This window comes from Barbus barbus (assembly GCF_936440315.1).
Source record: "Barbus barbus genome assembly, chromosome: 15".
NCBI lineage: Eukaryota > Metazoa > Chordata > Actinopteri > Cypriniformes > Cyprinidae > Barbus > Barbus barbus.
Window position 1 is genome coordinate 2,998,778 of NC_136743.1, and position 16,076 is coordinate 3,014,853.

The 16,076-nt window shown below is 39.9% G+C and overlaps 1 protein-coding gene across 1 annotated transcript in view; it reads left to right on the plus strand.

Annotated features, from left to right (window-relative positions):
* The window catches only part of LOC306880851 (microtubule cross-linking factor 1-like), a 60,546-nt gene extending 48,286 nt beyond the window's left edge, over window positions 1-12,260 (plus strand). The window contains 5 exon segments of the mRNA XM_079434639.1: window positions 1,047-1,349; window positions 1,742-1,818; window positions 3,412-4,987; window positions 9,992-10,114; window positions 10,118-12,260. Coding sequence (XP_079290765.1) covers window positions 1,047-1,349; window positions 1,742-1,818; window positions 3,412-4,987; window positions 9,992-10,114; window positions 10,118-10,210 — 2,172 coding nt within the window. The 3' untranslated portion in view covers window positions 10,211-12,260.
* The last annotated feature ends 3,816 nt before the right edge of the window (window positions 12,261-16,076 follow it).

The following is a 16,076-nucleotide window of genomic DNA, read 5'->3' on the forward strand; positions in this document are numbered from 1 at the left end:
ACAATTCTCACATTCCTCTCTCTCTCTCTCACTCACACTCACACTCACACTCACACTCTCACACACACACACACACACACATACACACACACTCTCAAAATGGCCATATCTGAGAAAAAAAAATTAAGCAGTTTGCATCACTGTATAGCTGTCAGTCATTTAACATTTCTTTCGTAAAACAGTTGACTAATATTAAATGATTTGCAGCTTCATCTTACCTCGCTCAGCATCTGTGAACAGTAAACCCCGCCTACTTTGATTTGATTGGCCATCTCAGTCATTTTGACATTGACGAGCATTGTTGAGGATTTGATCTGAAGTGCCTAGTATTTGCAGCGGTCACACGCGCATCTGTAAACTAGTGCAAGTTAATTCTCACACTTTAATAGTATTTAAAGCTCCTAACAGGCTGTATGACTAAGAGAAGTTATTGCATAAAAATGTACATCAGTATGCAGTTTTCCCTATTGCTCACGTGCCAGCAATTATCCCTCTGCGTGCCACTGGTGGCATGCGTGCCATAGGTTGCCGACCCCTGCACTAGGTTGACTTTATTTACACATTTCCTACATTTTAAAATAAAAATATTAATAAAAATAAAAAAGAATAAATACCTAAATATTAATATTGTAACTTGTAGTGTAAAGAAAGTTTTAATTATTAAAGTGATTTTTTTTATTTTATTTATTGTAATTTACAATAGTAATATATCTGTGTTAATTTCTAATAATTAAAGTTAAATATAATCATATATTTACAACTAAAATTATTATTATTATTATTATTACATTTGATTGGGATCCAGCTACAAAGTCAAAATAAATCACTTTTAATAAAAGATTAAATGAACATGGGAATGTGTTGTTGAATTATTGAAATATTAATTTATAATCTCAAGAGAGACTTCAAGTAAATGTTTCACATCCAAGGGGTTCAGCTGGCCAAAAAACCCTGCCTTGGAAGATATTTGCCTAAGACAGTTGGCAGGAAGACAGCTTACTAGGTCTTGAAACAAAGCCAACATCTCCTCTTCTCCTCCACCCCAGATGCAGAAAGACGTTCTTCAGTCAGAAGGAGGCACAGCACATGTCTTCTCCCCTCAGGAGAGCCTCTGTAAGGCTTCTAGATCTCCACGCTCCCCATGCACAGCCACACACACACGCTCCCATTCTGACTCGGAGGCCACGCTGGAAGAGAAAGGGGCGATGGGCAGACCCAGACCCTTTGAGGGACACCGGCCCCCAGAAAGCCTGTTCCTGGATGCCCTCTCTCTGGATCCTCTGAGCGAAGCCGAGGTGCCTCCTCCATCACGCCTGGAGAGCGAAAAGAGGTTCCCTCACCTGAAGGAAGTAAGAGACAGCGTAAGACATCAGTACACACTGCATGATAGGGCACATTTTTTTTTATCATGCTGTTTTTTTGTTTTTGTTTTTTCTTGAGGTTCACTCATAATATCAGTCTTTTTCTTTTTCTTTTTGGCCACCAAAAGCTTTTTTTTTTTTTTTGCTTTTTCCTGGTCATTATCCTCTATCTGGCCCTTATTATTATATATAATATGCTGTTTTTGCTGCTGTAAAAGAGTTCTGTATGTATGTGACCTCTATTATGATTGGCTAACATCTTTGCATGTGAAATGAGGAAGAATTATTAGCAAAACAATCTGCACCCAATGTTCCACTTAAATTCTTAAAGCAAGTTAACATTTTGTGGCTTTTATGTTTTAACTGTGTTGTTGTTTCAGGCACTGAATGAGATTTCTGAGAGTGTGGATCCTGCCATATACCCTGAGGAAGAGAAGAGCAGTGGCAGCCTATTCAGGTATGGTTTTTATTTACGAGTATGTGTGTTCTAGTCAATGCAAGTTTTGCTCTTCTCTTAGGAACCTAAAAGTGCTCTGAAGAATAGGAAAGCTTGACAAAACTTGAAAACAAATAATCTTATATTTCAACGCTGAAAGATGTATAATATGATTAGGGTTAGTTTGTCATAATTATAAGTAAAGTGGTGTTCACAATGGTTGAAGATACCACAGTTTACTTCTAAAGGGGTTAGGGGTAACATTTGAATGTATAGTTAAAGTGATCCTGGCCTCAGAAAACATTGCTAATTTGATTATTTTAAACATTGCGTGAATATGAAACCTGAGGCCTTTAGTTGCTGGTTTTGTTATCTGGCAGTGAACTCCTATGAGTCCAGGTTATTGACCCCATGTCCATTTATCATTGTCCTTTTCAAAGGTCTCAACATTGTTTCAGTTACTGCTAATAAGCTTTAGTGTCTTTTCCTTCACCTTGTACGGATCAGTCAATTTCACTTTGCCCTTGTTTGAGCACAGGCTAAGAGCTATGTTTAGACTGTGCTGTTGTTGCCATTTCATCTCTGGAGAATTGTGAATGGAAAGGAATAGTTTAATCTCGGTAGGCCAGAGATTAAATGTGCCAGCAACAAAGGATAGATAAATTCATCAGTACACTTGTATTGTTCTAATAAAGATACTTATACTTTGGGCCTGACCCTGACACATTAAATGGCTACCTATAGAATGCTTTAAAGTATCGTTGGCTTGCTCCTGATGCAGCCATTCCTATGTTCCTAGGGTGCTATGTTCCAAAGTTCCCCTGTTCCCAAGCTCCAATGCTCTTAGGGTTCTATTTTCCCAGTTTCAAGGTTTCCGTGTTTTTAGGGATCTATGTTCCCAAGTTCTCAAGATCCCCTGTCCCCAGGCCCCCATGTTCCTTGGGTTCTATATCTACCCATTTCCAGGACACCTTGTTCCCAAGGTTCTATGTTCCCCACTTCTTAAGAGTCCCATATTCCTAGGGTCCTATGTCCCCAGTTCCCAAGATCCCCTGTTCCCAAGCTCCCATGTTCTTAGGGTTCTATGTTCCCCAGTTTCCAGTCTCCCTTGTTCTTAGGGTTCTATGTCCCCCAGTTCCAGGCTCCCATATTCCTATTTTCACCAGTTTCCAGGCTTCCATGTTCTTAGGGATCTATGTTTCCTGTTCCTAGGGTCCTATGTTCCCAGTTCCCAAGATCCCCTTTTCCCAGGCTATCATGTTCCTAGGGATATGTTCCCTGTTCCCAGGATCCCTTATTTACCAAGGTCCTAAAATCCCCAGTTCTTAGGGTCTCATGTTCTCAAGGTTAGGGGAGCATAGGGCTAACTCTGAGAACATAGATGTACTCCCCTGGAGACACAAAGACTGTTCCAAAAAGTAAACAGAGACATTGTGCTGCTTTATTATATACTCTCTTTGAGCATTGCGTCTATCCTTTGCAGATAAAGCAATCCTCAATGAATTGCATCAAAATAAATTGAATATAATACAGGATGCTGAACAGTCAAGAGCAGTATTGGTTGCGATGTTTTGCAGCACAAATGTAACTTTTCATTTATTTTTGCCTCTGCAGGGCGAAGTCAGTTTGCTCCATGAGCGACTTCCAGCGTTTGATGGACAGCTCCCCCTTCCTACCAGATAAGAGCAAACCTGGCGATCACGGCCGAGACGATGTGACTCCTCCCCTTTCACCAGATGACCTCAAATACATTGAGGAGTTCAATAGTAAGGGTTGGGATCTGCCCACCAGCTCCCTGGCTGCTTGCCCCATTCCTGGCCCAGTAATCCCCTCTCCAGTGATGGAGGCCTGGGCAGAAAGAGCAGAATCCCAAAGGGCCGAGTCTACTTCAGAAGCATTCCAGCCAGCCTCTTGGTACCTGACCACCAGCGCTACCTTGACCACCAACACCATGAGTAGCCCTGAGTACTGCCAAAAGCTCCCACTCAGGGCAGCCCAGGGGGGTGAACAGTTTGGGGTGCATGTTCTCCACAGTCCCGTTCGAGGGGAGCGGTCTGCTCCAGGCCCCCCTGAGCAGGAGTACATGTTCTCCAAAGTGACCAAAGTAAAGGGAGGGGAGGTAGTAGGAGGTGCTGAGGAGGTGTTTGGAGGAAGCTGGCCGTGTGAGCTTAGGAGTCATTTGGAGCCAGGACTTAGGCCTGGAGAACGTCCATCAATTTGCGCTGCAGTCGGGTATACCTCATCATTAGAGCTGGAGCTGTTGCGGAATCTGAGCGACGACATGAAGGAAAAGGCATTTTCTGCCCGGAATGCCATCCGATCACCTTCTGCATCCAGATCCAGCCCTCCGGAAAGGCAGCTACGGGACATGGCGTGCCAGACGAATGGTTTAACCACACAGGGAACACAAACCACCCAGACCATCAGTGTGGGATTGCAAACAGAGGCTCTTCGCACCCTCACAAGCAGCCCTCACCGCTGTCTGACACCCAAAGGAGGCTCCACGCCCATCTCATCTCCCTCACGTAGCCTGAGAAAGATGCAGTACTCTCCAGTCGTACAGGCCAAGTTTGAACGCCCATGCTGTTCGCCGAAATACGGCTCACCCAAGCTCCAACGAAAACCCGCAAATTCTGGCAAATCAGAGCAACCTGCCAGCCAAATCCGTGCTCCCACACCAACAACCACTGCCCAGCAGCAAAAAGGGAATAACGAATCTGCTTGGGCCCGTTCCACTACGACCAGAGACAGTCCCGTTCACACCACCATCAACGACGGCCTCTCCAGCCTCTTCAACATCATTGACCACACACCCATTGCTTACGACCCCATGCAGAAATTCAACAAGTCCCCAAGCCGCTCTCGTCCCACTGAAGCAGGGCCTCAAGGGCCAACGGACCCCAAATCTCCCAGTATTTGTGCTGCACAGGGGCCTTTGAGGAACTCTCGGGGCCGGTCCCCAAGCCCTGTGCAGCTGATTGTAGAGACGCAAGGCGAGAAAACTCCAGAGGTGATTAGCGTCAGACAGGACCTATCTGCTCCTCCGGGCTACACGCTAGCTGAGAACGCAGCACGAATCTTGAATAAGAAACTACTGGAGCAGAGCTTCAGAGAAGAAAGGAGGTTTTCCACTTCATCCGCAGCTGCTCTGAACAAAACCGGAGACACAGAGAAACCAGAATGTCTTGAGGTAACTGAGAGGTTTATTTAATTCTACATAAAGGAAGAACACTGTATATGCTCTTTTATAGCTCAGGAGAATTAGTCAACTTGAAAAATTTACCTTACTTTCTTAAAAAAAGTAAATGTTTCAGACTTTATTATCTTGGCAAATCTGAGCACAGTTTGAGATATTGTTGAGAGCTCTTCAGAAACTCTAGAGGAGACATGTATAAGATTTCTGGAGTCTTTTTCTAGCAGGAGACCTAAGAAAATGTCTCCATTCGGTCTAATCTCATTCGGTCTAATCTCATTGCTGTCTAGTAGACACAAATGAGATATTGAGACCTCATTTGTGATTTTGTTATTTCCTTCGGGTACATGCACACTTAGTTTGTCTAATTGTTTTAGTGTATATTACAGTATTAATGTGGCTGCTTTGTTTTGGTACTTGAACAATGCAGTTTCAAGGTACAAAATTATGTTATAATAAAGTATCAAAAAGTCTCATTCCCAACTGCTGCCTAAGCGCAGGCCTTCTACATCTGAGCTGCATGCATTAGTGTAACCGGTTCCACTCCACCCACTCCGAGCGGGATTCGAACCGCGGTCTCCAGCGCGGGAGGCGGGCGCTCTAACGAGGAGGCTAAAGGCCACGGCCTCTAGTGTCTGTCGCTAGAGCGCCACTTGAGATCGGGGAGTGAGGTTTTACCTGCACAGCACTTACCCGCTGGCCTCTGCTACACTCACCGTCCTAAACCTCACTCCCATCCGGGTCACGGCACCAAATGTAACCGGTTCTACTCCACCCGCTCCGAGCGGGATTCGAACCGCGGTCTCCGGCGCGGGGGGCGAGGAGGCTAAAAGCCGCGGCCTCTAACGTCTGTCGCTAGAGCGCCATTTGAGATCGGGGAGTGAGGTTTTACCTGCACAGCACTTACCCGCTGGCCTCTGCTACACTAGCACGCTGCTTTGTTGCAATGCTAACAGTAGTATAATCACATGCTGCTTGTTTTTTTATTTTGCAGTGGAACTAGCTTACATAACTACTTTGGATGCAGGATGTTCTAATTCACCATAATAAAGGGGGCAGTTATCCATTAGGCCACGGATAGAGAGTTGGACTTGTAACCCGAAGGTTGTGGGTTCTAGTCTCAGGTCCGGCAGTGATTGTAGGTGGGGGAGTGAATAACCAACACTCTCTCCATCCTCAATACCACGACTGAGGTGAGACCCTTGAGAACCCCCAACTGCTCCCCGGGCGCTGCAGCAATGGCTGCCCACTGCTCCGGGTGTATGTTCACTACTGTGTGTACACTTGGATGGGTTAAATGCAGAGCAAAAATTCTGAGTATGGGTCACCATACTTGGCCACACACCACTTCCCTTTCCCCCTTTCCCTAAAGTTGTATCCAGTGTTTGACGCCTGCCAACCTCAATCCATTTGGACGATTAAAGCACGAGACATTTGTCAACAGAGCAGCATTTACTGTAGGAGCAGTATTATTGCACAATTCCATGATGGTCACAGACACATTTACAAATATTTTAACATCATTACAGGCAGATAGTTCTTTGTGAGAAATCTGGGATTTGTCTTTTGAATGTAATGGATATTATTAGGCATGAATGCATACAATAAAACTGAAGAAAGGGATGAATTCACTAAACAGTCGTGCCAGTTTAGCACAGAGTGATTCAAGTTAGTAAAATGTTTATATTGGAAATTAGATGTTTTTGTGCATTTTTAATCGATTAATTTCTGTTGTTTGGAATTTTAAACAGAGACAGTCTCCTTGCAGAATAAATCTGAATATCAATTAAAAGTATGGATATGAGTGTAAAAACAAGTAAAAACTTATGTATCATATGTTTGAGTATTTATTAATGTATGAAGACGAATCTCACAAAAATATGTCCAGGTCACATTTCACCCCATCATAATAATAATAATAATAATAATAATAACAAAGCTATTTTTTCCAAACCTTTTTAGAACTATGAATATATCTTTACATTAATAAATTTACGGCATTAAAACTATTTATTTATGCAGTAATTATTATATTATATTATATCGCAATATTGTAATGTAATTGGGCAACATTTATTGGGCCAAAATACAGTGGGGTTTTTTTAATGTTTTTTTTTTATTATTTTGGGGTGAAATATGACCTGGACAAGTTTTGAGATTCACCAAACTTCTATATTGTGCTGTAATATTCATATTTAAAGGACAGTGAGCTGCTTTTACAGGTTTTACCATAGATGCCCTGCGACCCGGCCAGACTTGCCAGTAGCAGTCGCTGTAGCTCTAACCTGAGTCTGATGTGGTTGTGTTATTTTGACTAGTGTGTTTACTCCTGTTTTTCTGGGTTGTCTCCAGAACCATACTGTCTTACTAACTGCACCCTGGGGACTGTAACGCAGCTTGCGCTCGCCGTGCAGTAAGTTCCACCGATCTTACTTGACCTTTGACCTCACAGTGACCTCACTCGTGTTCCGTCTCACTGTTTTTATTGGACTTCTCTCACCGCATGCCTCACAGTTTCTAGACACCGTTTCACCGCTAGGCATTGTGGGAAAATATTGTATGTGCTTTGTTGTAGTCACACTTTTTTTGTCCTCATGTAGGTGTGAGCATGCCCATCGTCTATTATTAATGACGTCACCAATAACCAGTCATCCAAAAAGCTATCAGAGTTTTTATTAGACTGAAATTATTATCCCAATTATTCATGCACAAAGGTTAGGATTTCATATGGCAAAATACAACAAAACTTTGGCTAATATATAGTATGTCAAATTTGTTTGTTGGTTTTAAATAATACACACAAACTATTCAAGTACAACGTTTCCCAAATACGCATTTTAAAAGATAAATAAAAAAAATGTATTTGGACCCTTTTTTAGATTGACTTAAAGTGATAGTTCACCCAAAATTGAAAATTCTGTCATCATTTACTCTTTCTTTTTCTTTTTTTTCATTTGAATTTCTTTCTTCTGCTAAACACAAAATAAGATATTTTGAAGAATGTTGATAACCAAACAGTTGATGGTAGCCATTGACATCCACAGCATTTTTTTTTCCATACAATGGAAGTCAATGGCTACCGTCAACTGTTTGTTTGCCAACATTCTTCAAAATATCTTCTTTTGTGTTCAACAGAAGGAAGAAACTCATAGAGGTTTGGAACAACGTGAGGGTGAGTAAATAACTGAATTTTCATTTTTGGGTGAACTGTCCCTTTAAGTGTACAAATACCTTTGGAGTCACTGTATGTCAAACTCACAGTTATGGCTTGCCATGCACAGTGGCTTTTTGGATGGTTTAACTATTTTAACTATTAATATATAATCACTTTTTTATTTTTCGTAGGTCCTTTGGTTGCCACATGTTTGTGTGATTGTAATTTTATTATTTTTGTCCATTTCAAAGGATCTTAACCTCACCAGCCCAACTGATGGAAGCTCTACAGCGTAACATCTTGTGCTTTCTCAGTTCACCGTACTGTAATGTTTGCTGTCTGGTGTTAACAGGATGTGAGCGCCGCTCAATATTACTGCATGCCAGCAGTGACAGTGGTGTGTTAGGGTCGTTTGGGGTTCATTGGCTGGTGTTGGTGTTGGCTGTGCCTTTGCTACAGTGTTTAACATCTGCTGCTAATACTGGGTCTCATTACTTAACATCTAACAACAACTTGTTCAGAGCTTGCAGTTATGACTGTAGTGTGTTTCAGGTTGATTGTTATAGATTTGTGATGAGTTTCATGAAGTGGTATTTTAGTATTATTTATATGAAATATCATAGTATTCATTAATATTTTGAATTAGCATTTATTTTTATAATTTCAGTCATTTTGCTTTTTCTTTTCTCATTTTTATTAGTTTAATACATTTTTTTAGTTATTTAGATTTTATTTTATTTTACCTTTATTTCAATGAACATTTAAAAAATGAAAAATCCTTAGTTTTAGTTAACAGTAACCAGACTGGTTTCATGTTCGATATGATTTCACTGGAGTGTATAAACAAATCAAAAACATAGTTTTTTTGGCCTCAGTTGAACTGCAGGATTCCATTTAAATTCACTTTGTATCAGCTTCAAAGTCTCACTGCAAAACTGAACGCAGATTCATGTAGACGTAGTAAATCCCTGTTTGTGAATTATTCACGCCACATAAAATATCCACCTTTCACGCTGGAATCTCATTCATTTTTAATTTTTGCTTTATCGCTCAGGAGAATTGTTTAGAATAAATCAAGCTGAAACCACATTTTTCCTCGAAAGCAAAAGTTCTGCTGAATCAAAACAAACTGAGTTACTATTTGCTACAGACAATATTGGGTGTTTATCCATTTTAGTTAAAAGTTTAAACTGTAAGAGCACTAATGCTTGCAGACCAGTGTTATTTTAATATTATGTATATATACTATAGTATTATAGTATTTTTCAAGATTTTAACTTTTTAATTAACTTTTATTTTTGCATTTTCATTTTAATTTGTTTTAGTAATTTTGTTGTGTTCTTTTGCTATTTTTATTAGTTTTAGTTTTTAATATTTCTGTTTAGCTTGAATTTATTTTTATTTTTTAGTAATTGTAGCACTTACTTAAGCTTTCAGTTAACAAAAATGTTTAGTAGTTTTTTCATTTTTCATTTGATATAAACTTTATTTCAGTTTTATTCATTTTAGTACTTAAATGTTTATTTCAATTAGTTGCCAAGGCAACATTTCATTATATTTGATTTGATTTCAGCTTTATTTCAAATAACGAAAGCATTTTTAATAGTTTTTGTTTTTTATTTAACCTTGATTTGTTTTTATTTCAGTTTTAGTCATTTTTTGAAGTCTTCCAGTCAACCAGAATGCAGTTTCATTCAAGTTTTTTAATATAATATTTTATTTTATTTCTGCTTTATTTCAATTAACGAAAACATCTGACAATTCAGCTGACAATAACAACACGGTTGCAGACTTACCACCGACTAACAGATAAAGTTTGAAAGCTTATGTTTTGTTTCCTAACTTAGGACTTGCCTCGTTCGCCAGTGGCTCCACCTCTGGACTCCTGCTTCCTGCGTCCAGCTCGTCCTGCCAACCGCCGTCCTCCGTCCCGCTGGGCTGCCCACTTGCCCTCATCCTCGCCCAACTACTAAGTCCGAAGGGAGAGGTTCCGCTTCCCCTCGCCCGTCAGACCGGTTCAGACCATCCCGGAGACAGAGGAGCCCGGTCAGGAGGTTTTCCCTTAACCAGCCTAGACTACATCCTTCTATCACCTCAATCAAGATGTAGAATATAGTAGTTTAGAATTTCACTTCTAAAATGCCCAAAAAAGGGAAATATGGCGATAAATCAGGATTGTATTTTATGCTTTCACTCTTCTTTACCATCCTCTTCCTGACCACATGTACGCACACCGCCGGAGCGACGGAACCATCGAGAACCTTTCTAAAAACCATTTAACTGCCCTGCCACTAGAGGGCAGAGTTCTGTGAGCACCAGCTGAACTGATCCAATCGGAAACAGTTCTAGACATTCCATTTCGGAATTATCAAGGACTTGGAATGTACTGACGCAAAACACCGCAAAGTGTTCCATAAGAGGTGCCTACACACGCGTGACCTCGCAGCGGTCCCGTACCCGTGTGTGTCCGTGTACATGTATGCAATACATACCACTCGATATGTGTTGGTCATGAAGCCGCAAACTTCTTTTCAGATGTTCTGAAAAATCAAACTGGATAGTAATAACGTTTGTCGGAACAGCATAAAAGTTTACATGTGTTTTGTTTATTTTGGAGGGGTGAATATCATTTGTTAAATTATGTTCCGTGTATATAGTTTATAAAACTATTTTCTTAATTTCCGCGTAAATCCCGTTTCGTTGGAAACCTTTGATGCTTGAATTTAAAAGACTCAGTTGTATTTGTAAAGAGAATTAGATCAAAACTAAAGGAGAAAACACACACTAGTTCGACAGGGATGAATGATACACGATGTCAATCATAATGTATTTTAAAACCCAATGTAAAACTGAATGTTCGACTCTGTACACGATGACAGGAGAGTATATCGACTCTGATTATCCTTATGCACATTTCCCAAGTCACAAAATCCTGAAGGAATATGTGCAGGATTCCAGTTGGAAGTTACATCATAATTTGAAACCAGTTGTAAAGGAGTTTATTAACTGTAACATGTAAATCTGCTCTGGATGAAAAATAAAAATAAAACTCAACATGTTTCCCTCAGATCTGAGATTTAAATGCATGAATATTTAATTAGCCATCCATTGAGGCAGTCTATGATTTGTTTGTTTCTTAGCAACTTATTGTAACATTTTAGCACTGCATTTTTCAATACTGTAGAAGTTTTTCAACAAATAATGGGACTAAAGTGATACAAATCTAATTTCAAAATTAAAAGTGTGCAACATTGCTCACTGAACCTTAAAGGAATAGTTCACCCCAAAATACAAATTTGCTGAAAATATACTCGCCCTCAGGCCATCCAAGATATAGATGAGTTTGTTTCTTCATCAGAACAGATTTGGAGAAATGTAGCACCACATCATTTGCTCAGCAGTGGATGCTCTGCAGTGAATGGTGTGGATTATTGTGATGTTTTTATCAGCTGTTTGGACTCTCATTCTGACGGCACCCATTCACTGTAGAGGATCCACTGGTGAGCAAGTGATGGAATGCTACATTTCTCCAAATCTGATGAAGAAACAAACTCATCCACATCTTGGATATCTTGAAGGTGAGTACATTTTCAGCAAATTTTCATTTTTGGGTGAACTATTCCTTTCGGATTTGATCAGAATGTATACGATACTTTAGGATTGGCTCCAAATTATGACACCTGTTCCACTAGGAATCCAGTGCACGTTTCTTCCGGATGTGTTGACTAGGGTTTGGACAGCAGTTGTGCAGATATCATATTTGACATGCATGCCTTTAAACACTAGCACTTTAGTGCATGTACTCAGATGCTGTTGTACCTTGTGATAAAGCTCATGATGTAAGCCCACACACACACAAACACACTCTCACATACACACTGCCGTTCACTGTGTGTGGCGGCTCGTGTCATTTTCGTTGCCATTGAATTTGCATTGACACAATTAAGAACACTTTTTAAGCCCGTTATTGTAACTATTAACTGGTCTTTGTATAGATGTTATTATGAATTCAGATCTTTCTTTGGGGGAAAAAGAAAACAATTATGAATGTTTTAAATTAAGTCACTGTCAGATGTCTAATGATAGAGTGTTAAATTGGTAATAAATTGAATGTGTATTTACAAAAAATACTGTTTATGGATTTATTTCATTTATATATGTATATATATATATATATATATAGCATGTTTTTTAAAGAAATGTATATTTCTAATAATGAATACTTTTTTAATATGAAAAAAGCATCACATTTGTCAGAAAAATACTGAGCAGCACAACTGCTTTCAACACTGATTACAGCCTAATCAAAAATATTTCTTGAGCAGTAAATCAGTATATTAGAATGATTTCTGAAGGATCATGTGACACTGAAGACTGGAGTAATGATGCTGAAAATACAGCTTTGATCACAGGAATAAATTACATGTTAATATATATTCAAATAGAAAACAATTATTTTAAATTGTAATAATATTTCACAATTTTAGTGTTTTATTGTATTTTTGATCAAATAAATGCAGCCTTGGTGAACAGAAGAGACGTCTTTCAAAAACATTAAAGGGGTCATATGATGCTTTTTTAAATATCATCAGTTTGTATATTTGGTGTAACAGAATATGTTGACATGCTTTAATGTTCAAAAAACTGTAACTGTACAAAACTGTTGTTTTTCAAATACTGTACATTATTGTAGGTCCTCTATACCCCGCCTCTCTCAAACGCTTTCTACAAAGCCGACAAGCACAGTCTGCTCTGATTTGCCAGCTGGCACAGTGCATTGTGATTGGCCGAACACCACAAGCTATTGTCAGAAATATAATGCCCCTTTCCATAATTGCGAGCTTCAGCTTTCAAAATTAAAGACAGTTAATAATGTCCTTAGTTTTACCAACAGTTCGAGGAGCGTCTCGCTGCAGCCCACAAGGTCCAGGGGGCGTGGTTAGATCCAGATCCAACTCCTCCCACCTTACATATACCTAAACCTACCCATCTCCACGCCCTGATCCCTAAACCCACCCCATCTCCACCCCTAAACCTACCAATATGATGTCACACTTGGATGTGGGCGGGGTTGGATGTCCACCGCAGGATGCAGCGAGCCCTACTTGATCAGTTCAAGCCCGAGAAGGGAACAGAGTCGCGTGACAGACACAGTGATGATGCTCGTATGTGTTTGCACACAAGCCGCAATTAAGACGATTTCTGACGGGCTGTACACTCCGCTGTGATGTGACCCTGTCTCTCTCTCTCTCTCTCACACACATGCGCACGCACATACACACACTACGCACAAAACTCCACATTTGAACAGTCAATGGCAAATACTTAAACTAATAACAAAACATACATACAGTCGCTGATTCAGAAGCGCCAGATTTTCATAGCAAAATCAGAATTACCTCCTCTCCCAGGTTCACAAAACGCTCGTCCATAAAATGTGTTGCTGTTCTGTTGTAAGGAATCTTAATGATTCCTAAATGCATCTACTTCCGGAAGGCCAAATAAAGTGCTTTTGCTTTCATCTAGAAACACACAGCTTCTCCCTGACACGGCTGCATCAACACTACTGCGGTTACTGAAACCACACCTTATGCAAATATTTCCACATCGTGACGTAGACATGTGGGGGTGTGTTTGAATGAGCCGTTTTAGGGGGGCGTGCAGAGTCTTAACTTTTATAAAGAATATATCTTTGCAACTTCAGGGATCTTATCTATGCACAAACAGCTTGTGACACTCCAAAGAGAAAAGAAAACTTGAAATCGCATCATATGACCCGTTTAAAAATCTTACCCACTCCTGATAGTTGCAGGTCATAAAATGAGCAGTAAAGCTTAAAACTTTGAAAGACGGTTTGAGGACATGAGCGTGTGGATAACAGCAGGTCAGTGATCTGCAGGCATGGGGTCGCTGTAAGGAGATTTCCCAGGACTCTCAAATCCTTTCATTTCGGTGTAACACAGTGTCGAGTGTGAGTTTGTACAGTTGAGATTAAAGCGGCGAGTGCTGCGTCATTATAAACTCACAGACTCAGAGGGGATCACATCAGGCGCTGGAGGGGAAGGCCACGGATTGTATTATGTTACTCTAACAGCACCTGAGAGATAAATGAGGCTTTGAACTGTTACATAATCACTGCATCTGGACATCAGGAACTGCTGATACAAGAGAACATTAATGAGACATTTATTGGGACTTTTTAAGTCCTTTTAAATGAAAATGTGCTCACCATCAGGCCATCCAAGATGCAGATGAGTTTATTTGTTCACCAGAACAGATTGGGAACAGAATGGGTGCCGTCAGAATGAGAGTCCAAACAGCTGATAAAACAATAATCCACACCACTCCAGTCCATTCATTCACATCTTGTGAAGGAAAAAGCTGTGTGTTTGAGAGAAACAAATCCATCATTAAGCCATTTTTAACTTCAAACTGTCACTTCCAGCTAAAATATGAATATGATATTGCTTTCTTGTCTGGTCTGAATCAGGAGAGAAATCTGCACAGATCGAACACTGTTTACAAGCAAAAACAGTCCAAAACGGCTCTAAACAAATGTGTGTGTGGATTTTGATGAGAAAGGACAACAGGCGATTAATTATTATGGATTATTTTGGCTAGAAGTGACCTTTAAAGTTATAAATATTTCAGCCTTAGCTGTGATACTCTCCTTAGGAAACAGCACTAATAACTGACTGCAGACTGATTGCATTGCTACATTGTTACTGTAAATGGATTTGAGATCTTGTTTGAGTCTGTACTGGACTCTTGGGTCCTGATAAGATCATTACTCTGATCTCATTCAAACAAATCCGTCTGTTGATCTAATTGTCCGTCCGTGTGTTTCAGATCTACTGTGTACCTTTGTGTTTGGACTTTCACTGCTGCTTCAGCTAATCTTCTTCATCGTGGTAATGGGTTTCCACATCCGATCTTACACGAGCGTGAACATCTCCGTCCTCTCAGTGTCCTTCTAAACATTAATCCAATCTGTGTGGATGAGAATCTGTAATCAAATATGTGATCGGATCTGTGGAGCTCTGAACCTCACGAATGACATTCAGATGACTGCAGCTGTCAATCAAAACAAACTACTATCTATCACCACCCATCTATCTATCTATCTATCTATCTATCTATCTATCTATCTATCTATCTATCTATCTATCTATCTATCTATCTATCTATCTATCTATCTATCTATCTATCTATCTATCTATACGTCTGTCTGGCCATTGCTTTCTGTTGTTCTCTTTTCCTTTAATTTCTTCTTTCATATAATTTCTTTCATCTTCTGTCTCTCTATCCACACATATTGGCAGAACTTTGAATGATTTTACAGCTGTAATTCAGTTGAACACAGTATAATAGAGTGAAAGCAAGTTTTTTTTGTTCTCCCAGCAGAAGGTGAAGAGCCTGTGACAGCAGATCTGGAGTCAGAAGACTTGAGTCTTGCAAGACGGTGTGTGTGTGTGTGTGTGTGTGTGAGAGAGAGGCAGATGGCACAGTCATTGTCGGGCTGCTAAACCTTTGCACGCTCTTGTTAAGATGAAGGGTCTTGCCAAGATGACTGTTGTCATGGTAACGGCACCACTGCAGCCCAGAGTGGTCATGATATTCTGATGCAGATATTTCTCATCTTGCATCTGTTTGTACAGTTATGTCAACTCAGTTAGATTCATTCAGCCCTCAAGTGCATCCATAACAACAGATATCACACACAATAGATGCAGAATTAATTTAAATACACCAGAGCATCAAGAAAATGTCTGTGATAAATCCTGGTAAATATATTATATAGTTCGATGTAATGATGATATAACACTAACATTATGTTACGATGTAAAACTCTTAAGAAAATACTTATTTATAGATCTTATTTAAATCGTATGATTTTTTAAGCTCTTGTAATATTACTCCGTTTCATGGAAG